Source organism: Planococcus citri, chromosome 3, assembly GCF_950023065.1.
Source record: "Planococcus citri chromosome 3, ihPlaCitr1.1, whole genome shotgun sequence".
Taxonomy (NCBI): domain Eukaryota; kingdom Metazoa; phylum Arthropoda; class Insecta; order Hemiptera; family Pseudococcidae; genus Planococcus; species Planococcus citri.
Window position 1 is genome coordinate 12,760,058 of NC_088679.1, and position 26,882 is coordinate 12,786,939.

The 26,882-nt window shown below is 32.4% G+C and overlaps 3 protein-coding genes across 4 annotated transcripts in view; 1 reads left to right on the forward strand and 2 right to left on the reverse strand.

The window, feature by feature from the left end:
- Swip-1 (EF-hand domain-containing protein D2 homolog Swip-1) overlaps window positions 1–11,214 on the reverse strand; it is a 62,263-nt gene extending 51,049 nt beyond the window's left edge. Inside the window, exon 1 of the mRNA XM_065355907.1 lies at window positions 10,813–11,214. Within this exon, the coding sequence (XP_065211979.1) occupies window positions 10,813–10,976 (164 nt within the window). The 5' untranslated portion in view covers window positions 10,977–11,214. The remainder of the gene's footprint in view (window positions 1–10,812) is intronic.
- A 4,663-nt stretch (window positions 11,215–15,877) lies between these two features.
- Window positions 15,878–17,189, reverse strand: Rrp46 (exosome complex component Rrp46). The gene is made up of 5 exons (XM_065356803.1): window positions 16,956–17,189; window positions 16,685–16,798; window positions 16,503–16,624; window positions 16,299–16,421; window positions 15,878–16,215 (listed from the first exon to the last, which is right to left on the reverse strand). Exons 1-5 carry the CDS (start codon window positions 17,050–17,052, stop codon window positions 16,024–16,026), a joined length of 648 nt encoding a protein of 215 aa, XP_065212875.1. The 5' UTR covers window positions 17,053–17,189; the 3' UTR covers window positions 15,878–16,023.
- A 716-nt stretch (window positions 17,190–17,905) lies between these two features.
- The window catches only part of LOC135841105 (max dimerization protein 3-like), an 835,585-nt gene continuing 826,608 nt past the window's right edge, over window positions 17,906–26,882 (forward strand). Inside the window, exons 1-2 of one of the 2 annotated variants that reach the window (XM_065357910.1) lie at window positions 17,906–18,022; window positions 18,786–19,490. In XM_065357910.1, coding sequence (XP_065213982.1) covers window positions 19,436–19,490 — 55 coding nt within the window. In that variant the 5' untranslated portion in view covers window positions 17,906–18,022; window positions 18,786–19,435. Of the gene's footprint in view, window positions 18,023–18,785; window positions 19,491–26,882 lie in introns of those variants that run through there. The other variant, XM_065357911.1, reaches the window with a different exon arrangement.

Genomic DNA, 26,882 nt, shown 5'->3' on the forward strand with positions numbered 1-26,882 from the left:
ACTGACATTGCGAATATTTTAAACACCTTCCTACGATATAAAATCCACCTTCTTTCTCCTTGCATAGAATACTTTAATTATCACGGGGAAGGCCACAGTTACAGAAAAAGTATCCAATTCGACCAATTGATTCCCAAACTTATGCCGAATGTTTACAAAGCTAGGATCGGTGGGGGGGGAGTAAGGAGGGGGGTTAAGGTGATCCCTAAATTTTTGAAAGCAAGAATTTAATTGCCCACAATGGCTGATTGTTTCATTTAAACATTTTTTTCACTAAAAAATTGAAATAGGGATTCCATATTTGGGGCATAAGGATCTTGAGACAAGCTGAGGAAGAGAGGGATTTTCCAGAACATTGTAAAAATTATTGGTAGGGAGCTCAATTTTTGGATATTTTGACATCGCATTGACTTCTTCGACCTCAAAAACCAAAAAAAAAACACAAAAATCAAAACCGTCAGACGGTTGTTCAGTCTTTCAAAGAATTAATTTTCCTCGGTTATTCCCAATTTTTCCAATTTTCTAAATCTTTCAAGAGTCACTGAATGTCCTGAAAGTCATTTTTGGATTATTGGCAAATTTTTAAAGATTTAAAAAATTTTAAAAATCTGTTTCAAGGACGATTTTTAAACTTTTTCATGGAATACAAATTTTTAAGCAAAGTGAACCAATATGAACTATTTCTTCAATTCAATTTTCACTCATCAACAACTAAGCACTAGTTTCGGGCAATTTTGAAGCCTCCAGAAAATTTTTGAATTTTCTCTAGAAACTTTAAATCACTTTGAAAACGCCAAAAATGATGGTCAGCTCAAAAGTAAATTTGTTGATCGATTTGTAAATTCCAGCACAAGTAAAAAAATCAAATTTCAAACCTCAGAGGGTTGCTTAGTCTTCCAAAGAAATAATTGTCCTTGGTTATTTCCAATTTTTTCAATTTTCCAAATACATATTTCAAGTGTCTTTGAAGGTCCTCAAGTTCATTTTTAGATTTTTGACAAATTTTTTAAGATTTAAAAAAAAATTAAAAAGCTGTTGCAAGGGCGATTTTCAAACTTTTTCACAAAATACAAATTTTTGAGCAAAGTAAACCAATAAGCATAATTTCTTCAATATTCAACTTCCATAAATCAACAACTAAGCACTAGTTTTGGGCCATTTTGAAGCCTTCAGGAAATTTTTGAATTTTCTCCAGAAGCTTCAAATCACTTTGGAAAAGCCAAAGATGAAGGTCAGTTCAAAAGTAAATTTTTGATCGATTTGTAAATTCCAGCACGTGTAAAAAAAGTCAAATTTTCAAATAAAGTGTAAAAGTAACTGTTGAAAAATTGCTGGAAGCTCCAGGATGTCCCAAATGAAATATTATGATTGGAAACAACGAATTCTGCTCAAGCAATTTTCAAGATGTACAACTTCACTATCAATGATCGGGGAGGGATAGTGACTTCTTCATGAATGCTTCAACATTATGAAATGCCAGAGACAGCTGCAATTTGACAGTGTAAAGCTTTTCAAAGTGGTAGATAAGCCTATTTCGATACTTCTGCAGAAAAACAATTGTACCACTAACCGTTTGCGGGATGTAACTATTTGTTGACAAATATCGAGAAAGAATATCAACTTCAGCAGGAATTTCTCAAAACATTCAAAAGTTCAGAGTTGTGGTTGAACAACAGTTGAAAGCTTTTTACTGAATCTCAAATCCCCTGAATCCTGTAGTCATAAGCTGGACACAATCTCATGATTGTAAACCTCGACTTCTGCTCGTGCAATTTCCATGATGTAGAACTACATACATTATATCTATGATCGAGAAGGGATAGTGACTTCTTCATGAATGCTTGAACATTATGAAATGCCAGGGAGTGCTGCAATTTGACTGTGTAAAGCTTTTCAAAGTGGTTGATAAACCTATTTCGATATTTCTGCAGAAAAACAATCGTACTGCTAACCTTTGTAGGATGTAACTATTTGGTGACAAATATCGAGAAAGAATATCCACGGAGTGATAAACAGATTTGATGGGTGGATTGTAGATTATCTGAACTTATGTGCTGTTAAAAGCATCTGTGTTCCTTTCAATTCTTGTTTCTGTCATTTCAAGCCTACTTGATAATATTTCCCATATTATGTACTTTGCGTATTCATGCTCTGTTTTTTCGGGTTTTTATCGAGACAAGCGAATCAAATTTTCAAAAAATCGCTCTGGTCCACCATTTTCACACCTTTCATGATTTCATTTTGTGAAGGGTCTACCATCAATATGTTTATCCAAAAATGGAGCATGGGTCTAATTTTTTTATCCCAACTTTTTTGAAAATTTGCTCCCCAAAAAGGGGTGGGGTGTTCTTTGGGGATATGCTTTTACTCATTCAGTACACCTAATGATACTATATCATTCAGTTCCATGATTGACCTCATTGGGGTTTTTGCTTTCTCGGTTTTCAAGGAAAATTAAATAAATTGGTACGGCTTTTACGAGACGGCATTAAGGGGCTGGGGGGCAAACTGTGGGTTAAAGTGATGCTTGTGATGATCTAATTCAGGAAATTGAAAGCATTTTCACACAACATCTCAGGATTAGCCTGGGTCTTTAAGGGTTAAAGGCGTTTTGAGGTATGCTCCTTAGATCTACATATTTCTTGATTGGTTCAAATCAAAGAGTGTCAGTTCAAAAAGTTCTCTAATTTTGTAAGATCGAAAAAAGAGGGCTAGGATGACTTTTCTTTTTGAAATTTTATGGCCCCCAATAAAGGTAAATTTGATTTATGCATACCTAAAGAATTTTTTGAATTGAGAAACTTCATAAGTATTCTAACAATATTTTGGGCATCAGGGTCTTGTGACGAATTGAAGAGGAAGGGATCGAATGTCCTGAAACATGAAAAAATCAATATTTTCCTGCAACTTTAGGACATTATGGAATCACACCGACTCTTTCGATCAAAAACAAAAAATGAAAAACGAACCTCAGAAAATAATTTTGGCTTGAAAACAGCAAAAATTCGACTGATTCGACAATTTTTTCATCTAATTTTCACAATAGGGAGAAAAATTTTAATAGTTAATCTGGGAACAGTATACGGTCATTTGGAATCCAGGTGAACTGAGAAGGAGGGGTAGGGGTTGAAATGCACAAAATTCAATTATTCAATATTTCGTGGTCGATTCGACTTTTCCAGCTCTAAAAAAAATCTGCAGCTCTCTGAAAAATGTTGAAAAAATTTGTGAGCATTTCACCTACTTTCCCAAGGTAATTTCAGCTACGAAAATTGAACTTTTGGTTTCTGGGAAATTCTGAGAACCCAAAAATGTTAATTTTCTTGAATCTACGATGTTTTGCTTTCAATGATTTCAAATGAACTTTTGCAATAACCGAATTCCGCAATTTCAAGCCATTTTGGAGCCTTCAGTGCGATTTTCAATCATTCCAGATTTTTTCTGAATTTCTCCATATGGACGGAAATCAACTAATGAGCAGCTATAAATCGAATTCTGGCTTATTTACGACATATTTAATATCGATTTAAGGAAATCACCATTTTTAATTCTTCAAGAATTGACCAAAAATTTAAAAAAATCAATTTAGACAGTTGAAATTTCAGTTATGTGAGTTTCAGATTTTGCTTTCTCCAAAAATCGAATTCTCTTTAAAATCAAATGCGGACGTCTCGATTGGTTCCCTCTTAAAAAAATAGACGAGGGCACAAAAACTTCGAGAATGAAAGAAAATCACATTTTCAAAGTATTTTGAGGCATTCAACTCCGCCCCACCCTCGTCAACCATTCCAAAACCCAAATCTGACTTTTCCTGGTTCTTTATGGACTTGACACTCTACTGAAAAACAGCATTCCCTCATTCAACTCATTCACTATACTCTAAAAATGAAATAATTCCACTCATCGAATCCTTTGCCATCGATCGTCGACCTCTCAGCAAAATGAAAACACCTCGATTTTCAGTATTTAAATTACCAATTCGATAACACGAATACGACGATGATCTTATATACCTATAGCACCGCAGCACCGATCCAATGACCGGCTTGACCGCGATCTAAATCCCCATCTCATATATATTTGTAGTATACTTCGATATTCATCAATTTGCGGCTGTTTGATACCTCTAAAGATATCGAGTCCATAAGCTTCCCAACAGAGCTCATCTTTCAGTCTACATAACAAATCTTGGACCAGGAAAATAATGTTTAACAAGCAATAAACCCGACAACAACTGACAAGCCCGGTCATAAAATCCACGAAAGGGTTAATGCTTATTTAAGAATACATAATAATATTTCACGACGACCAGTCGAGTCGCTGTCGGCCTCGTATGACTTTTTATCAATGGTATCGAAACTTACGGTTTATTGGACTCTTTCGTGCCTGCTTATACAGCATATACGGTATTTTTATTCTGTACTTTGGTCGTTAATCTTACATATGTATGTAGCAGCAGATACGAAAGCCTCTCGATGACACTCTGATCGCCTTTTCTGTATACGTGAGTCTAACAAATCGCGATAGAGAAATGTGTAGGAATGATGATGATGATGATGCGATACATTACAGTAATTCAAAACGAGCGAGGCGAGGAGATTTCAAAATACACCAGTATGTAATTTGCTATTGCTATATTACCTACTCGATGTTCAGCTGTAATCGACCTTGGCCGCAGTTCAACTGATGCGAAGAGGAGGTATTTTCAAAAAAAGAATCTCGTATAATTGTAACATAGGCAGATGATGGTGATGGACTAAGAATACCTATATGTAAAGTGACGCGAACGACCCAAAACCCCTAAAGCAATCCGAATAACTTCCGATCTGTATCAATTGGTTAGGTTCAGGTACAGGTAGATACGAAATTATGCAGCCCGAATACCTTAAAAGGGTAAAAAAAAACTTCGTCTGCTTGCACTTGGTCTGTACAGAACGTAGCAGAGAGATTATAAATATTGGAAGGCGATACGATGGCCATCGACGTCTTCGTAACAACAATCATATGGTAATGAGACCTTGCAATATTCAATGTGATCATAAATTGTATACGCAACTCGGCATTTCTCTCTATAACTGATGATGATTGCTCGATTGAAAAACAATCATTGTTTTATTTTAGACTCACTTCGACGTAGTCGACTACCTAATTCTTACGAAATTACTCGTATTTGTTAAACTAGGTCTCCGCAAGTTTTAGAAAAATGTGATCTATTTCCAATAACTGTCGTGTCCTTATTTTTGCTACCAACATAGAAGAAAATAAAACAAGCGTAATCAAAGGTAAGGAACCTAGCGAGTTGCGTAAACATTATCGTAATTAGTATCGCGCCATTTGCAACCGTTTCCGAGTCAGCGTCCCCCTATTTTATATCGTCTACTGCAGGTATAAAGGTAATTGGCAAATAATATTTTTTTATTAGCTCAGCGGGTAGTCGATGGAACCGCCGGTCTGGGTACCATAGAGTCATTTTTTTTATTAGGTAATTCAGAGTCTGCCTCTGACGCGCGGAAGTCAACGATGCAGGTGAGTTTAATTAGAACAGAAGAAGAAAACATGAAAAATTTCAGAGCAGATGGGCGGATTTCATCATAGCGGAGTATTTTTATATGATTTTTTGGTTCCTGAATTGAATGAAAAAGGAATGCAGAAATTTGATTTAAAAGTATTACGATAAAGGAAAATATTACAAAAAAATTAAATAAATAAAAAAATGTGACTAATTGTTGCCCAAGGATTGAGGATCATGACGATGAAGAATTTTCTATGAATTTTATGATATCGTAACATAACAATAATTTTATCATTTCTGAGTCGACTGATATCGTATAGGAATTCGATTGAAACACTACGAACAGAAAAAATGTTGGAAAATGGGTGACATTCGTAGCCTCATCGGGGATCACAGGGTCGAAGAATTGTCGACAAATTTTATATAATATCGCAAAAATGATAATTTTCTACATAGTTTTACAATCAAATTGGTGTCATAAAAATTTATTTACCTAAAAGACTACGAATACCTACTTACTTGGTAAAAATCAGTAAAAAATATTGAGGGAAAAAATGTAACGTTATTGCCCAAGAATCGCGATGACGATGAAATATCAACAAAGCGACAATGTTACAGGTTGAACATTTTGAAATTTTCAATTACCTATTGTGTCATGGCGTAATTCAAAACAAATATTTACGTAAGAATCGGAAACGATTGTTGAAGCATCACACTAATCATCGCTTTTTTGAACGAATGAAGTGATAGAAAAACTTGCTATTATCAAAAATTTAGAAATTCGAGGTGAAAACAATTTTTTTTTTGTTTTTTGTTTTTATTTTTAATTAAAAAAATAAATGATTAGTGTCAAAGGGAAATTTTTCCAGATTTTTGGTCGAACCTTCATGAAAACTTGCAGGTCAAGTACCAACTTGAAAAAATCAAAATATGACCAGATTTCTTAGAAAAATTAAAATTTTTAAGCTTGAATGACTTCATCAATAATTATCAAAAAACAAAAATTTTGAAAATTGTCCAATTATCAGTATTTTACCGGTGAAGTCGAAAGGAACAAATTCCCATAAATTGAGTTTTATTGCAAATGTTTCCAAAATTGAGCTCATAGAAGAAAAAGCTAGAAGACCCCAAAATACACCACCAGAAAAAAAAATTCAAAATGCTGTAATTTATTTTTCAATTTTTGAAAATCAAATTTAGCCCATTTCTTACAGAAAAAAATCAATAATTGATCAAATTGACATCTAAGACTGAAATTTGGTTTGCATTCTATTTTCAGCCTTTTGAGTCGATTATTGATGGTTTCGAACTGTTCTGAGACTCCAGAAAATTTTCAAATCCTCCAGTTCTTGAAAAAACTCTGTAATTAGGGTAAAAATGGAATTCAGCACTTATGAACCGTAATTTATACCATATTTATGACCTTTGTTATAGGTGATGAATTTCATACTTACCCTGCTCACCGAGTTTTTTCAAAACCTGGAGAATCAGATAATCCGCTGGAGGCTCCAGAACGGTTCAAAACCATCGTCAATCGACTCGATGAGTCCAAAGTAGAATTTATTTTGCTTTTTTCGTTAACGTATTCGCAAACGATGAATGTTCATTCTTTTTCAAAATAATTGCTGGAGAAAATTTTGGATTTGAAGTGGCACGAAAATAATAATTTGAAAATATGCCCTAAATCGATCGAAAACGTCAGTCACAAAAATGGTATAAATCCGAGTCTACACTAGCTGAATTTCATGAATTTTTTTTTCGAAAACTGGAGAATTCAAAAATTTGCTGGAGTCTCCAGAACGGTTCAAAATCATCGTCAATCGACTCGTGAGGTCAAAAATTGGATACAAACCCAATTTTGGCCTGAAATACCAATTTGTTCAATTTTTGATTTTTTTTTTCACGAGAAATGAAAAAAAAAATCAAAAATGAATCTCAGCAGCTAAAATGTTGACTAGTGTTGAATATTTGGGTTCTCTTTCGGTTACTCTTTGTCCAGTTCTAAACTTTTTGAGCCAAATGATGAAAAACTATCGTCAAGACTTCCCCAAACCATGATTCAGTTGCTCAATTTACAACAAAGTTAGAAAATTTTGGATTTGAAGTGGCACGTACGAAAATAATAATTTGAAAATATGCCCTAAATCGATCGAAAACGTCACAAAAATGGTATAAATCCGAATCTACAAACGCTGAATTTCGTTTTCGGCCCATTTACAGCATTTTTTTTTCGAAAACTGGAGAACCCAAAAATTCGCTGGAGCCTCCAGAACGGTTCAAAATCATCGTGAATCGACTGGTAAGGTCGAAAATTGGATACAACCCCAATTTTGGCCTGTAATACCAATTTGTTTAATTTTTGATTTTTTTTTCACGAGAAATGAAAAAAAAAACACTGAAAAATGAATCTCAGCAGCTAAAATTTCTGCTAGTGGTGAATGTTTGGGTCCTCTTTCGGTTAGCCTTTGTCCAGTTCTAAACTTTTTGAGCCAAATGATGAAAATCTATCGTCAAGACCTCTCTCCAAACCAGATTTCGTGATTAATCACTCTGAACCAGTTGCTCAATTTACAAAAGCTGGGAGTTTTTTAAAAAGCACTCCAATATGACTTTGAAAATCAACATTGGTTACATCAGAAATTTTTGGTTACTACCCACTCAAAAGTTTGAGCACATATCTACTCAAGTGCAATTCAGAATTTCTATAAAACACTTTCCATATGATTTTGGGAACTCCAAAGACAATTTTTTTTTTCATTAAAGTTCAATTTAACTAAATTATCATTTTTTTAATATTTGAGGAGTAATTCGAGAGATATTTTCACGAAATATTTTCAAAATATGTGAGGTTAATTACTAATTTGAGGTATTTTTTAAATATAAATGGGAAGACAAATTTAAAAAAAAAAGTTTACAATTCAAGCAGTCAATTTTTGAAAACCAGACCAATTTTTAAATCATCATTTTTGAAGAAAACCAAACGTTTTGAAAACATTAAAAGCACACAAAATTGTAGAGCGTAAAATATCTCAAATGCTCAGACCAGAGTGGGTAATTTTTCCCCAGGAAGTCATGCAAAGAAAATATTCAAGGAAAATTGCTCACAAAAACACCTGTGAAAAAACTTCCTAAATTGAACATCTGAGAGATGAATTTTGGAATATCGAATGTTCTAAGAACATTTTCAGATTGCTCAGACTGTCCTTTATTATACCTTCGTTTCAATTGTATGTAGTTATCGATTAGCAAATTGTATATCTGCTCGTGCTCATTTCTCATTCTAAAGTGTTCACAATTACCCACTTTTTGTGAGGTAATTGTAACACAGCCAGTTTAATTGTAAACACTTCATTATTCAGAACTGGTTCGTGTAAAATAATATCTGAACAAATGAAACGATAGCTTAAAATTTCTACTTTCAGATGATATAAACATATTTGGCGATAAAAGTTTCTAGAGTAAAAAAAAAAAAAATGCCTAAAAGATTCTGAAAAAAAAAATTCAAGAATCTGTTTACAATAACCCACATCGACCTCACATTTTTTTTTAAAAATCTGATGGCTGAGATTAACTAACATAAATTAGTGAACAAATTACCCTTGAAAAAATTTTCGATCATGGTTCAAATTAGCTGGCTCACTTTTGTAAAAAAAAAATCAACGAATTGATTTCAAAAATTAGATTTGGCTCAATTTTTCTAGTGAGATGTAAATTCTTCCTGAAAATTTAGAGTTTTTCACACCGATAATGAGTAAAACATTTCTTTCAAACATTGATTTTTTTTCAATAATATGTATATGAACGAATGAATCTACCAAATTAACAAATTTTTGACAATTTTAGCACAATTTTCCATTCTGAAGATCAAAAAATGGCAAAGGAGAAGCAATCCCGAAACTTTTAGGACTCATAGATGTCTTTTTCTTTGAAAATGATGATCAAATGCTGGAAATTTGAACACTCTACCTATCTACTCATGGTTTTAAAGTGTAAATTTCAATCATATTAAGCAGAATTTTTGTATTTAGAAATGAAAACTTATCGTTATTCTGAAAAGAGGAAACGAGATAAGACATTTATCAAACATAGTCTAGATGTATCTCTACCTATACGTAGGAATGTGTAAGTGTTTGTATAATTGTGTAGAGGAAACACCTATGATCTCAACTTTTCAAAATTCTCATGCCAATAAAAATACCCACAAACACCACAGCTCATTATTGCGTGTAAAACAGGTATTAAAAAAATATATTCGTTCATTTCGACGAGTTAACGTGGTTAAAAAAATTCCAAAACGAGGAAAACTCGTAGAAAATCTGAGTTAGAAAAGAAAAACAAAAGCTTTCTAAAACACTAACCTAAAATTACCGAACCTTCAACAAAATTACAACCTTGACATTCATTTTATTCCATTCCTATGTACATAATATTAATTTGTTTCAACTTGATTCAAGCCATTAGTGTTAGGTAGGTACTTCGTCTTCGATCGATTAGAATAAAAATTCCTCGAAGCAAAACCGAACACACTCGTGCTGATTTTTCGCACGTAAAATCAAATCGTATTTTTCAAGCAAGATTACAATCTCCATCTCGAGTCAAAAGGGCAATTCCATTAAAAATACTTAACAAATTTAAAGATGTGATTTCGCAACGTAGCATTACAATTTGAACTAATAATAACCAGATGTGTTGTAAGTATACCCAAAAAGGAGAATAAAAAATTCCGAGATTTTTTTCTCTTTCTATTCGATGAAAATAATTACTCGATTGTCGCTCGAATAAGAATAACTAACGAGTTGATACGATTCGAATATGCGATAAATTCTAATATCCTGACACGATAAGAGATTACGAAGTGTTTTTCAGCTCGACATCGTCGGTGTTCGGTTCGGTTCAACGATGTATGCATTTTTTTCTTCTTCTACATAGCGAAGCAAGCAGATTCTTGTGATTTGAATAATATCGATATGGCGAAAAAAAATCGTTATATTGGCACTCCTTCAACACGTCGAATGTCGGAATCGTCGATGATGGAAAATAAAAGTATATGACTCAGTTTTATTACGTACGTTAGTTCCAAGGTTCGGTTCAGTATAGCTGATAGCTGCGATTATAAGGAAAATATTTTGGATAAAAATTCAATTAAACAATACCAAACCAACCACGAGCATAATAGGTATTTCAAACGTAACGTATTTCGTAATAATGTAACGTATTTACATGCCTTAAAAATCTAGCATGGTGAGCTCGTTTGGTCGAGAACCCGCATATAAAACAATACAGAAACCAGATGTAATTACTTGTTAAACGTCGTCTCGTAATCCTTGATTTGTTTTCGGGAAAATTCCTTGAATTCCATGAAGATATTGTTGTGTACTCGGACAAAATGTCGTGGAATTTGTTCACCCTCGTTGATCAATTGTCTTCGGTTCAAAACGGTGCTTAATTCTTCGTCGACAGGCATGATTCTTTTTTAGACTTTTGCACTTTCAAAAAAACTTCAGCGAATTTAAAAACACACCGAAACGGTAGTCAATTCTTGAGTATATCGAATAGGAGTTGAAATTAAAAATTAAAAATAAATCGCGGTGATAATTTAACGTAAATAAGAAAGATAATATTTTAAGCGCGAAGACACAGTAAGTTGAAACACCAAGAGTCCAGCAGGCAAACTGGTAGAATTGATCCAGCTTCAACGTAAACAGAAGAATGAGAGGAGGGAGAAAAATGATAAGAGAGCGAGGTCGCGGAACCAGTGTTGCGAAAGTTGTACACGTGTTTGGTCTGCTGTGAATTCAGTGTTGCCACCTGAAAGAAATATTCAGTTGAATTTGTCAATTTTGACTGGGCGTCTCTGTTCTGCTGATGGAAAAATAAAAATAACTCAACTTATGAGGAAAATGACGAGTTATTGATTAATTTTTTGTATTTTATAGAACGATACACGAAGTACTAGCGTTTAATATCAACACATCGTCTAGTTCTACAGATATCAACCTGAGCTGCGTCCCTGCGATGAGTAAGTTATTGATTTCCATCGTCTGATTCATTCCCACTGAAAGTAAAAGTAAAATGAATAATAATTATAACAGACACAAGAATCACAGAGAAAAGGCCTACATGAACACGACAAAACAAAACAAAACCCCTCACAAAGAAAGCACCATTATAAGAAATTGTATATTATTAATATCAAAAATTTTAATGTTTCAAATTTCAATTGATTAGGAAACATTTGCGAATCCTGTCAACAACCTGTTCAAGTGTCCAATTTTATTTTCCATTTCCTCTCCTCATAGTAAAAAATTTATGGTTCAAGAAATGGTAGAATCTTGTTTTTGCCTTCGATAAATTGATTCAAATTTCAAACTTGAAAACTTTGAACAGTAATAATTAAAAAATAAAAAAATTTGAAAAAAAAACTGGTAAGTACTTTTGAACAAGGATTTGTCAAAAATAGTAAAATCCTGTAAATCAACAAAAAAATATGATGATATTTCAGGAAAATGTCAAAAGTATCTACAATTAAGGAAAAGTATTGAATTGAAAGTTTGTTAATAAAATTACTATGAAAAAATACATTAAAATTTCTAAAAATTTACAAAACATGACAGAATTTCAGTAAAAAAAAAAAAAAAAAATAGTCAAAAAGCATAAAAAAGCAAAAATTAACAAAAATAATAAAATGTTGATCAAACTGTAAAACTAATTCACTAAAAACTTAAAAAGTGATGAAATTCTAGTAGGTATACAATTCAGGAGCTCATTGCAAAAACAGCTCTTGTCAATTTGAAAAAAATTGGGGAGGTTCTTTTCTCCATTGCATTGTATGAATGCATCAGTAATCACTGTAATCAGTATGATAGCCCTCTAAAAGTTTTTCTGAGAGTAACAGGAATTACCTACTCAAGTTGATAAAAAAAAAATTAAACACACTATTCCAATTTATCACGACTTTACAGTGGTTTTTTGCATTGCTTGTTTTTTATTTTCATTTTGTACAAGGACTATTTTTGCAATAAGCTCCTCAATTTCAGAATATTGTTTTGGATTTTTTTTTTGCATAATTTTAGCACTTTTTCATGAACTTTGGTCAATCATTCATTTAAAATTTAAATTTTATCATCATCAATCAGGGTTGGCAAAAAAACAGACATGTTTAAAACAGTGTTTTAAACAGCCCAAAAAAATTGAAGTGTTTAAAACACAGAAAGTGTTTAAAACGTTTAAAACGTTTTAAACGTTGTTTTTTTGAAATGGAAAAAAACATGTTTTTTTTTCTATTTTTCTCATGAAATTCTCAATTTTTTACAATCACAGTCACATTTGAAAATCATTTGATAACCAATATAAAAATGATAAACAGAAATTTCAATCGTTGGCAAAAAGAACACTACATGATGAATACAATTTAAACAACAAAAGTAAGACTTTTGAGATTTGAGTTTTGACTACCTATTCATTTCGCTTATTTATTCAAAATTTTGTTTAAAACGTGTTTTAAACATGTTTTAAACACTGTTTTAAATAACGAATCGATAGAACTGTTTTTAACATTTGTTTAAAACAAAAAAAAAACGTTTTTTTTGTTTTTTTTTCCAACTCTGATCATCATTATCAGTCATCACTACTTTACAATTTTAATTTTTTTTTTTTTGGTAAGTTCAGTGTTCTTTTGACAATTTGTATACAATTTTAATTCAACTCGGTTTTCACTATCAAGTACCACTTTTTTGGAATTTTTTTTTTATAATTTTGCTGAAATTCATCTTCTTTTGGGTGGGGAAGGGAGAGGGGATTTTCAGTAATTTTATTTCATATTGACAGTTGTTAGATCATTTTTCATACTTTCATTTTTAGCAAATTTTAATAAATTTTTTTTTGGCGATTCTCGATGATTTTATTGCTTTTTTGGGAGCTTTTTTTTACATCATAATCACAGATTTTTGCATTTTTGAAAAATTCTACCTACTACATTTTTAATTTTTTATTAATTTTTTTTAGTGATTTTGACTGAGTGATGCTTTATTGGTGTTCTTGCATCATTTTCACATGTTTTCAACACTTTTTCATTCTTTTTTGGTATCAATTCCTACAAAAATTTCATCATCATCACTTTTTGCTTGGTAATTTTCATCGATTTTTAAAGGCACAATTCTTTTTGGGAGCTTTCACATAATTTCTGACAGGTTATTGAACTCTTTTCTTTTTCATACATTTTTGACAACTTTCATTAAAAATTTCAAGAGCTTTTGTACTTTAGTCATTTTTAAGAATTTCATGTTTTCTTTTTTGGGGCGTTTATAGATTATTTTAGTAGGTACGTTTTCATTTTCAACCCCTTTGAGTGCATCTTAGACAAACTTTACTGAAAATTTATAGCAGTTTTTGGAAATTTCCAGTGGTTTTAATGCATTTTTGAAAGTTTTTACATAATTTCAACACATTCTTGATAGGCTAAAACTTTTGACAACTGCTCTTAATTCGTAAAGTAAAGTTATTTTTTATGAGAAAGATCTGTAATTCAAGACGTGTAGGTAGGTCAATGATGCGACGATTTGAAAATATCGTGATTCCGGGATCGTGAAAGAATCGAGAGATCGCGATTCTTGAGAAGCTTTTAAAAAGCTGTGAAAGCAGCTTGAAAAAGTAAAAAATTAAAACAAAACGTCAATTCTCATTGGTTGATTTGATTTGTTTACGAAAGTTCAAAAGATCGCTCGACCATAGATCACGATTCATCGCCGATCTTGAATCAAGGAAAAGGAGCCAGATCTGTGAAATATTTTTCAAAATTGAAAAAAGAGTGCCTCAACTTTTGTACAGGATCCACAGCAACTCTCAATAGTCCTCTCATCAAAAAATAAATTTATCAGGACATCAAATTTCTAAATACATACTTACATACTTCATCATCCATCCAATTTTTGAAAAAAAAAATACTTGAAAAAAATACAAACGAAATTGTTCAAAGAGCTGCAAACTCCATAATCATTCTCTCCACTTTCGATTCAATTCGAAAAACATTAAAATGACCCAGTCTACATTTAAAAATAATTAATAGCTTTCAACGTGCTCTTAACTCGCTTCCCATCAGGTTCACTTCGTTTTATTTACATTTACGACAAAATATACTGGAAACGAGATCATTATGGTGTTATGGGAAACACACCGACGAAAGACAATAAATGAAATCAGAAATCATGCTCAAGGTGTACCTTTATGGAACTGCTGACCGTTCTGCTAACATCTTAACCTACACACATTCAACACTTTATAGTTATAAATAATTACTAAATTAGACTAATCTTATTTATAGGGTTCAACGAACCAAATACGGTAATGGTTTTATAAACAAGTGTTCATAACAATCATAAAAAATATACCTACAAAAGGTACTTTTCAAATAGGGTTTCTCTCTCACAAATTACCAGAAAGGAAAAAATTATTGCGTTGTTTAACTTAGGACCAATTTAGACGGATTATTTTGAATTTTAATTAATAAATTGGATAAATTTTTGACAAATTGGATATCGTGTTAGGGATATTTTAGAACCAATTAGTTGTTTTTTGTTGGCAACTTATAATTTACCTAAGTTTGAAAATACCACTCGAGTATACTTCATAAGCTGTGGTTGGGTAATCGATTGTTAGATTGGAATCGAAAACTAATTTTTTCAAATATTATGGTTTGGTTTAAAATCAAAAAATAAAGATACGAGTAAAAATTGAGAAAATTTTACAATATTGACGAATTAAATATATAATATTATGTTGAAGTGAAGCAGGACTGTAACCTCTAATATTTCTATATGATGCAATCCTGATAGGATATTTCAAATATCATTTAATGTACACTGGAACAACTAGAGAGGCGTCAAGGACGAACAAACACTCAACAATACTTATTCAAAAGGCGATAAATCTCCAGAAGCAGAATGTCTTTTTATTCAATCCAAAAAAAATTGACCAAAAATGATTTTTTTCAATCCTAAATTATAAAATTTCAAATACTTTTGCCCTTGCTTCGCTCAAGCTGAGCCTGAGCTGTTCCCTTACTCGGAATTTTCGTACTTTGAAAACTCGATATGCAGATCCATCTACGTGCTCTAGATCCATAAATGAGATGTTGATTAGACGTGTAATAACCATCAACTCCAAAAATTATCCTAAAGCGTCAGAAAATGCAACCATATCAAAATACCACCGTAAAAAACACGACAAAATAGACAATCTTATCGACGAGAATCGACGATCGACGTTATTTCACCAAAACGTAACTCATCACAGAACCCCTGAAACCGAACATTAAACACCAGATGCGACGATTAGAATGCACTGATTTTGAATCGAATAAACGTAACCTTATAATTTTAAGTACATTTATTCTTCAATAAAAAACAAATAAGCAAGAATATTTACAAAAGATACTCTAACACACACTACTTCACTCGGCACGCCTTATAATATAATATAATTGAATTAAAACACTAGGTAACATATTCTACTCATCACATCTTTGTAGCATATTTCTTTATCATATCTTTATAAAACGTAAAAATAACTTCGGACGAACGTTTACAAACTTCCAAACAGCTTTTATACTGCTCGTCGGTGAATTTACCGTGCGAATCGATCGCAAGAATTTTACTCGACGTGTTTTCAAACACAAATGTTAACGAACATTCTTCAGAAGTACCTTCCTGCGAACAGAAAACAAATCGTATTACGATAAAATCAACTACTACATAGTAACGTAATTAAAAAATATGTATATTACTCGTACCTTGAATTGAATATCTTCGTCTTCCTGAGGTATTGCACAAGTGACAGCAGCAAACAGAAAATTCATCGATATTCCAGCATGGATTAAAGCTAAACATGTTGCATTTATGGTACTAGCTAATAGCTGTAATTATACACAACACGTAAATTAATTATCAGTTCTATTACGTCTGAAATCATCGTAATAATGCAACGATTAACTTACTGATCCTTCGTTTTGCATTTCTTGTATAATTACATAAATAGCTGTGCGAGGGTAGGCGGAGGTTATTATAGCAGTTTCACAAATTCTCGAAATTATCGATTCGCAGAGTCGATCTTCCAATTCTGTAACGAAATTCGTGTTACTTGGATTCGTTTACATTTAATATAATTAAATTAACTTACGAGATGCTCCGCATTTAGGTCTAAATAGTATCTCGACGTGAGCTTTGTCAATATGCATTTTATGCTGTTTCACTTCCACTGGACCATAGACAGCTGTAGCTACGACAGTGTCATCTGTAACATATGAAATCAACGTAAGTTTCCCATTTCACTCGTTCGATTGAATTGCGTACAGTAGAGTCGAACGAATAAGTAATTCGCAATTAATACTAAATAAACGAATCTGAATCGTTATCTATTTAATAAAAAGTGTTTTCATGGATTGCCATACCTTGACTATAAATGCACGAGCCATCTGCTCTCGAAAGCGTATTCAGTTCGCATTTGAACATGGGCGTTTCCAATATTTCGGTGGCGTTTTCTGCCATCTTTGTCAGAATGAATAAATGGAACAGATTTAAACGAAAATTAATTATTAGTAACTTTAAATTAATTTTATCACCACCGCGTTGTTTTTATTTTGCAAAAAACCAAACATCAAACATTTCACACTTCAATCACATTTCTTACTTTTTAGGGTTCGTGCGTCGCAGATTCGATTTTTTTATCATTTTTTTAACGTTTAGTTCCAAAAGTTTAGTGTGGAGCGCTAAAAACAAATTATGATTTTCCAGGAAAAGAACTTTTTTCAATTTTTTTTTCGGGTTTTCCAATTTTTTCCTGGAAAATGGATTAATGGAATGCTTGGAGGGAGTTTTGAGGAAAATGGTGGATTTTTTTGAGCAATCGGTGAGATTTTCTTCTCCTTATCAGTCGATGAAGTCATCGTTGAGTTTATGTTTATGAGTCATTATTTTTCAATGGAGTAATGATGAGTTCGCGAATCTGAATGTTTCCGAGTATTTCGCGTGAATTTAATTCGAATTTTGGTTCTTGGTAAGTTACAATTACTTCTAAATGAGTATTTGCAGTAATGATTAATTGACTACGTTGTTTCCAAGGCTTACTCGAACTACTCGAAGAAGTATTCGAACGGACGGACATTTTTGATCGCATCAATGTGATTCGCAATCTACCAGCCAGAATGATCACCGGTACACCGGTCCCGTCTTCTGGAGCAGAGGAATTTCGATGTAAGTATTGCTTTGGCCCTCGAATCAATATTGATTTATTTCTTATTATCTCATTGATGACTTGAGTGAGTATATTTTTCAATTATTTGCTTATTCTCTGGTTTCGTTCCATCTACTGGAATCATATTATTGATAATGAACTGAATGTTTTCCAGGTATTCGAAGCAGAAAACGTACACAGCTGAAAGCTTATCGGAATGTTTTACTTTAAAACTGATACGAACTGCATTTACAGCGACATAAGCAACATTATTATCATAATTAGGTGAGTAATTGTGTTATGCAAATTACAACAACGTACTTCGATAATAATTTACTACGAATTTTTCAAGAATTAGCCATTAGGTACTCGAAGGTGCAGCATAGAACATCCTACAACCTATTTAATTGGACTCCAGATAATCATCAATCCTCATAAAGTTGGAAAAACTATGCATGTTGGTATTTCAAATGAATGAAATACCTGTTTGCAATGCATTTAGTGAATTACAAAAGGGGATATCGTGATCGTAGCGTGTGATGACTGATGTGGAATATTTTCACGAATTTGTACCACTGCAGTTCTGTCAGTAGGTAGTACAATGATCATCGTAGAGTCATAGAGTGTATACCTATCCAAATCATCATTACTCACGTACCTATGCAGATGCACTTACGACAGCTGTGACTGTCAAAGATCTTCGACGGTATATGCCTGTGTGTACCGTTAGTGAGAGAAAAACCATCAAATTGTTCGATTTAGCTTCTTAAGATCTTTTAGTGGATTGTTGGATTAGTGGATTCGAAACGGAGATGCAAGTCATCAGTGGTGATAGTTACAATATGCTTCGAGATGGTTCCCATGGTTGTAAAATTGTACTTACTCGTAGTGTACCTATCTCAAATGCATACACTTCGAACGAACATCACAACGGTGATGAAATTTGTTCGTTTAGAGAGCTAGCATATGCCTATTAATCACTTACGTTGTGTGAATATTGAAATGAGAAGATGAGTTTGTAATAATACTTTGATGGGTTTTCTTCTAGGCTACGAAACAGCTGAGAAGACGAATCGAGTTACGAAATCTGAAATCTGCGCCTTCGGAGCTCCACAGATCGCAGACTTCGCCCTGTAATCGCATTATTGTACCGGAGATGGCAGTGAAAAGTTAATTCGAAGCTATGAAATTCACGTGTCTGGTCGATGTGACATGTAAGTAGATGGTAATAACTCCGGAGTTGATTCCGAACGATGGTAGCGTCGTCAGTTTTAAGCGCATTCAACCAATCGCGCAACATTTATTCGTTTATAAGGTATAGAGAGACGCGGAACACGCATACACATGCACAAAAAAGCGTTGTTAACCTTATATCGGTAGCTTCGTCATCGGCACGTTTTCTGTGCTCGTTCACTCAGTTTTTAGTCTGTTATCGCTTTAGAGGTCGGTCGGACGTTTGTTTCTTGTAATTATTTTTCGGCCCGACTAATTGTTTTTTCGTGTTCGTGTTTTTTTATTTTCAATTTTTCATTTTTTTTCAATTCATTTTCGGGCTTTTTTTCCTTCTTTTTTTGTTTTTAATTTTTGTGTTTGTGCTGTTTTTTTTTAAATTGTATTTTTCAAACGTGCGAATAATTTTATCTTCATCTTGTATTTTTAATTTTTCGTGCGGTAGTGATATTTTGTATATTTGTTATAATGAGCATCGCAGCTTTATTAGAAGCCGCCGAATTTCTAGAAAGACGTGACCGAGGTAGGTTTACAACATTAGTAAATATTTACCCGAGTAGCTAAATCCTTATAGGGTGCCAAGGTACTCTTATAACTAGGTACCTGTTACAACACGAACGAATAACGATTAAATTCTTTAAAATTTATTTCATTGTTACTCGAGTAGGTATCTTATCAGTTCGAATGTTTTGTAAATAAACATCGGACGATTTTTTTTTCTCTCGTTGGAGTAATAATCTGTGTCTCTTTAACGTTTAAAAAATCAGCTTAGGTACCTATTTGTGTGTAAACTCGATTCAATTTTTTATTACAGTCGGGTACTTTGACTCGTATGACAACTTTTTTTCCCCCAGTATAAGAAAGCCCGATTGTAAATTCATTGTAATATGAAAAATAAGTCAACTACGTTCGGGTAAAAATGTCATCCGATGAACTTGAGAGAGTTGGTGTTTTTCCGAGGTAATTTTTTTTTAGCATGGTTTGCACGTGACACGCTCGGTACCAACGTTCTGTTTATTGCGAATGTCATTATTGTACGACATACGACGATGACGAGGTTGTTGCTATATGCTTGTGCTTACAAGAATTCATTTAGTGGCCAACGGCAGCCAGTTTGAAATTTTTTTCGCTCATTACTAAAACAAGTAGCTGAAAAAATTAATGGATGTTACTCTAAATCGAATACGTAATGTAGGTTGTTGTGTGTGTCTGTGTTTTTTTTTTTTTTTTTCATTCCCTGATATATCTGCCTGAAACGTTCGAAAGTTTACATTTTGTCGTATATGATGTATGAATCATATGCTAGGTACGAGTACGAGTACACGATAGAATGATGCACTCGATTAAAAACATATCCATTTTATACGAACGTGTGTACATTGCTAACCACGTCATGAACCTGCTCAGAATTATACTGATAATAGTGAATTTTTTGCTATACCATGGGTTTGTTAAAAGGATTTTTTTAAAACTCGTGTTTCGCTAAAACATACATTTCTGAGATGAAAAAAACTAGAGATGGACGAAGATGTGGTCGAAATATCGAATCTTTCGACTTAATAGTGGTATTTGGCTGATGCCAGTGCTTACTGCTCGTGTAAGCATTAATCAACAGGCTGGTTAAACGAGTTGAGGTCGAGTTTTTAGGGTATTAATATATCGTATGTTTGGAAGGATAGATAGATAGATATTTGGTGGATGAATTATGTTGATGAGTACCTAATCGTGGAAATGGAAAGGTTCGAAGAAGATTGTTCTTGGTAGTGGAAAAAATTTTAAAATGTTTAATATCGCGAGTGATTGTTTTTTGTAAGGCTGAAAATTCAGAGAAAGTGAAAAAATTATTCAATTTTATCGAGTCAGTGCAGGAATTTTGACAGGTATCTCGATTTTATCGTTGTCATTGAAGATATTATTTTCTTGTAGAATATCGAGATAATTTTTTTGAGGCCATTTAATTTTAGTTTTATTTCAATCAACGTCAATTTACAATTCTCATTTAAAAAAAAAAAAAAAAAAAAAAAAAGAAAAGATGCAAAACCAAATTACTGTCAATGCTAAAAAAAAAATTCATGTAAATCATAAACCAACATTTTAAAAATATCTTCAATCAATTTTCAAACGTGAAATTTCACATTTTTCCGATTCAGTTCACGAAATTACATAATTCGTATAATCATCTGCTTTATAGTTATGCTGACGTGTGCAACGTGTCATGTCCACCTGTTCGTCGAATTTTGCCCCATATCGACGTAATCGTTGCAATATTTCATCGAAACTAACCATGAATATTTTTCTACTGAAAATTTCACGTCGAATATCACTTCCAATGACGAGATTTTAACCAAGAACCGTCGTCGTCGTCGTCGTTAACTGAACAAAACACTGACGAGAAACAAACACTCGTGAAATTTGATCGCACACAAATACGCTTTAAAAAGTGGATTTTTTTGTTGTAAAGTGATACGAACATCGCGCTAGGGTATTTCAAAAATTATATTTTCCTTCGTTGATATATTTTTTTTTCGGTTAAAATTACGTTAAACGAGCGAGATACGCGTGAAAAATGAAGATAAGTGCCTAAAGCAGATGATAACGGAAGGTAAATGACTATTTATTTTGAAAAATTATTCGAGTAATTTTTTTTTGTGTGTAGAAAATTTTTCCAAAGGTTTTTATTCGTGTATTTTTGTTTTGTTTGTAGAATAGTCGATTTGGAAAGAAATATTATAACTTATAACACTGAAAAAATACCAATAGGTTTTTTTGTGTGATTTTTCATGTTATGTGTTTCGCAGAATTATACTCTTGTAAGGAAGGAGTATGTATAGGATCCATTAATTTTTGATTTTGAGCCCTGATTGTCTTCTCTGTCCCTGATTTTGAAAAATATGAGTGTTTCAGAGAAAATGGAAGGGTTTGAATGCAAAAAATAAATACAAGTAGATATTTTTGAGCTTGAACTACCTCAAATCAGTAATAAATAAAATTGACGCCTCACAAAAAATTTTCACAATTTTTTTTCCGAAATGGGAGAGGATATTGAGACTTTTAAAAATGAATGATTATTCGAAATTTCGAACTTACCAGTTGTGCCCTCGGAAATTGGACCAACGACGCCTCACCTGCCATTTTAATTTTTGTATTTTGTATTTTGTATTTTTCCTATATAGTTAAGGTGTCTAACACCAAGCCTGTGCATCCTGCTTACACTGTTTGTGTCCATTAGGGGGGGGGGGGGTCGTCAAAAATTTATAGAATTTTTATAATTTTTTGACCTGACTGAAATTTTGCATTAATTCTTCTATTTTTCAAAACTGGAAAATTTTGACTAAAAAATTTTTTGATTTGAAAAATGTTGACCTCTTTTTCCTCACTTTTTAAAAATTGAAGAATTTGGAAAAATTCCCATTTTTTTCATGTTGTACCTACTGCTTTTTAAACACCTCCCTTCGTGAACTTCTTTCTATTTTTCAATTACTCATCAACTTTTTTGGTAGGTATTATCCTTCTTTATAAATTTTGATTTTTTGAAATTTTTCTCTCAAGTGATGCAGAATTTGAAATTGAAAAAAAATCTAAAAAATTATGATCTCTCTCTAAAAAGGAAATGTTTGAAAAAATTGTCTTAGTTATCTTTTTAAACATTGAAATTCTTCAAGTCATTCTTTCCACATTTTGAAATTTTGAATCGGAAAATTTTTTTTAGCTGTACAAAATTGAATAAGTATAACAATCGAAACAAATTAAATCCCCCCCCCCACCCATGTAGAAATATTTTTTGGGCAATTTTTCTTTTTTCATACATTTTTGAATCAAATTTCTAAATTTTTCATTAAAATTATTCCTACAAAATTTCAATTTTTTTAATGATTTTGAAGCTGACAATAAAAATAAAAATAAAAATAAAAATTTTGAAATTTTAATTTAAAAAACAAATTAATTAATGTATTCTTGAGTAAGAAAATTGCAGAAAAGTTTCACTTTTTTGCCAAAAATCACTGAAAATTGTTGCTTTTTTTTCAAAAACACCCAAAAAGTCTAAATTTCTTTCATAGTAATTTTTTAAGTTCACCTTTTTTTGTCAAAAATGGGTAAAAAAAAGTTCTGCTTTTTGCTAAAATTGTCAAATTTTTGTTTTTTTGCTAGAAATAGTCACAAATTTTCACTTTAAGGTCAAAAGTGGCCAAAAAGTCTTGTTTTATTATTTGAAAGTTGTGAAATATGTACCTTTACATTTTCTGACAAAAATTTTGAAAGGGTGTAATTTTTTGCCAGTTTTGGTCATTTTTTTGGTTACTGAAGTTACTTTTTTCTTGGAAAAAATTGAGTACGAGACTCGCAAGGACTGTATCGAAGAAATCAGCCAGGTGAATCTTTAATGTACAAACTTGGGACCGAAAAAAATGGGGTTTGAAGGACGAATGTCGGACCATTAAAAATGTACGGCTACAATTCGGGTAATTACGCTTGAATTTTTCATGTTGCATTAATTCTCCTATTTTTCAAAACTGGAAAATTTTGACTAAAAATTTTTTTGATTTGAAAAATGTTCACCTCTTTTTCCTCACTTTTTAAAAATTGAAGAATTTGTAAAAATTCCCATTTTTTCATGTTGTACCTACTGCTTTTTAAACACCTCCGTGTACTTCTTTCTATTTTTTAATTATCAACTTTTTTGGTATGTACATATTATCCATCTTTATAAATTTTGATTTTTTGGAATTTTTCTCTCAGGTGATGCAGAATTTGAAATAAAAAAAAAATCTAAAAATTTATGACCTCTCTCCAAAAAGGAAATATTTGAAAAAATGTCTTGCAAGGAACCCTCTTGAGATGTCACACTCCGATTTGAACGGGACCGCCATTTTTGGAAAGAGCATAGTCTAAAACCCCCAAAACCAAATTTTCAGCTGCCCAAGTTCATTTTTCGATTTTTGGCGAATTTTTGAAAATTCAAAATTGACTGTTTTTGGCGATTTATACTTTTTTAAAAAAAAGTAAGTACGTACTTGATCAATAAAAGTGGTCAAAATAAGTCCAAAAACCAATATTAATTACCCAAATCCAAATTTCACCATTTCCAACCATTCTGGAGCTTCCAGCGCGATTTTTCAATTTCTCCAGAATTCTGAATTTGCTCCAGAAGGCGTGAATATGCAGTTGGGCAGCTAAAAATCGAGTTGTGTATTATACTCGACCTGTTTAACGAGTTTATCTACATTTGAGCCGATTTTGGGAGTGACACCTCAAAAGTGGTTTTTTGACCAGCTTTTTTCAATATTAAAAAATCCAAAAAATCAAAAGTTTCCCGTTTGTGTGGAAATTTTCGAAATTCACGCGAATCGCTGTATTTTCTCCGTAACTAACCCCCCAAAACAAATTTCACAATTTCTAGCCATTCTGGAGCCTCCAGCGCGATTTTTCAATTTCTCCAGAATTTTGAATTTGCTCCAGAAGGCGTGAATATGCAGTTGGGCAGCTAAAAATCGAGTTGTGTATATTATACTCGACCTGTTTAACGAGTTTATCTACATTTGAGCCGATTTTGGGAGTGACACCTCAAGAGTGTTTTTTTGACCAGCTTTTTTCAAAATTAAAAAATCAAAAACATCAAAAGATAACCGTTTGTGACGAAATTTTTGAAATTTGCGCGAATTGCTGTATTTCTTCAAGAACTAACCCCCGGAGCGCAAATTCTACTATTTCCAGCCGTTTTGGAGCGAAAGTGACACCTTAAAAAACCATCTCTTGAGGTGTCACTCTCAATATCGGCTCAAATGTGGATAAACTCGTTAAACAGGTCGAGTGTAATATACAACTCGATTTTTAGTTACCCAACTGCATATTCACGCCTTCTAAAGCAAATTCAAAATTCTGGAGAAATTGAAAAATCGTGCTGGAGGTTCCAGAATGGCTGGAAATGGTGAAATTTGGATTTGGGTAATTAATATTAGTTTTGTGACTCATTTTGACCACTTTTATTGATCAAGTACGTACTTTTTTTTTAAAAAAAGCATAAATAGCCAAAAACAGTCAATTTTGAATTTTCAAAAATTTGCCAAAAATCGAAAAATGAACTTGGGCAGCTGAAAATTTGGTTTTGGGGGTTTCAGACTATGCTCTTTCCAAAAATCGCGGTCCCGTTCAAATCTGAGTGTGACACCTCGAGAGGTTCCCTTGTTAGTTATCTTTTTAAACATTGAAATTCTTCAAGTCATTCTTTCCTCATTTTGAAATTTTGAATCGGAAATTTTTTTTTAGCTGTATAAAATTGAAATAAAACAATCGAAACAAATCCCACCCGCAGAGAAATATTTTTTGAGAAATTTTTCTTTTTTCACATATTTTTGAATTAAATTTCTAAATTTTTCATTAATTATTCCTATAAAATTTTAATATTTTTAATGATTTTGAAGCTGACAATAATATTAAAATTTTAATTTTAAAACCAAATTACTTAATTAATGTATTCTTGAGCAAGAAAATTGCAGAAAAGTTTCACTTTTTTGCCAAAAATCACTGAATATTGTTGCTTCTTTTTCAAAAACACCCAAAAAGTCTAGATTTTTCTCATAGTAATTTTTTAAGTTCACCTTTTTTGTCAAAAATGGTTAAAAAAAGTTCTGCTTTTTGTTGAAATTGTCAAATTTTTGTTTTTTTCCCAGAAATAGTCACAAATTTTCACTTTAAGGTCAAAAGTGGCCAAAAAGTCTTGTTTTATTATTTGAAAGTTGTGAAGTATGAACCTTTACTTTTCTGACAACAATTTTGAAAGGGTATAATTTTTTGCCAGTTTTGATCACTTTTTTGGTTACTGAAGTTACTTTTTTCTTGGAAAAAATTGAGTACGAGACTCGCAAGGACTATATCGAAGAAATCAGCCAGGTGAATCTTTAATGTACAAACTTGGGACCGACAAAAATGGGGTTTTTGAAGGACGAATGTCGGACCATTAAAAATGTACGGCTACAATTCGGGTAATTACGCTTGAATTTTTCATGTTGCATTAATTCTCCTATTTTTCAAAACTGGAAAATTTTGACTAAAAATTTTTTTGATTTGAAAAATGTTCACCTCTTTTTCCTCACTTTTTAAAAATTGAAGAATTTGTAAAAATTCCCATTTTTTCATGTTGTACCTACTGCTTTTTAAACACCTCCGTGTACTTCTTTCTATTTTTTTAATTATCAACTTTTTTGGTATGTACATAATTATCCATCTTTATAAATTTTGATTTTTTGGAATTTTTCTCTCAGGTGATGCAGAATTTGAAATTAAAAAAAAAATCTAAAAATTTATGACCTCTCTCCAAAAAGGAAATATTTGAAAAAATGTCTTGCAAGGAAACCTCTTGAGATGTCACACTCCGATTTGAACGGGACCGCCATTTTTGGAAAGAGCATAGTCTGAAACTCCCAAAACCAAATTTTCAGCTGCTCAAGTTCATTTTTCGATTTTTGGCAAATTTTTGAAAATTCAAAATTGACTGTTTTTGGCGATTTATGCATTTTTTTTAAAAGTACGTACTTGATCAATAAAAGTGGTCAAAATAAGTCCAAAAACTAATATTAATTACCCAAATCCAAATTTCACCATTTCCAGCCATTCTGGAGCCTCCAGCGCGATTTTTCAATTTCTCCAGAATTTTGAATTTGCTCTAGAAGGCGTGAACATGTAGTTGGGCAGCTAAAAATCGAGTTGTGTATACTATACTCGACCTGTTTAACGAGTTTATCTACATTTGAGCCAATTTCGGGAGTGACCCCTCAAGAGTGGTTTTTTGACCAGCTTTTTTCAAAATTAAAAAATCAAAAAAATCAAAAGTTTCCCGTTTGTGTGGAAATTTTCGAAATTCACGCGAATCGCTGTATTTTCTCCGTAACTAACCCCCCAAATCAAAATTTCACAATTT

Excerpts from the sequence above, each read along its gene's own strand:
- Rrp46 (XM_065356803.1), bottom strand. The coding sequence starts at position 17,052 with ATGGCAGAAAACGCCACCGAAATATTGGAAACGCCCATGTTCAAATGC. Across the intron at positions 16,625-16,684 it reads ACCTAAATGCGGAGCATCTC|AATTGGAAGATCGACTCTGC; the intron begins GTAAGTTAATTT and ends ATTTCGTTACAG. Across the intron at positions 16,216-16,298 it reads ACGAAGATATTCAATTCAAG|GAAGGTACTTCTGAAGAATG; the intron begins GTACGAGTAATA and ends TTCTGTTCGCAG.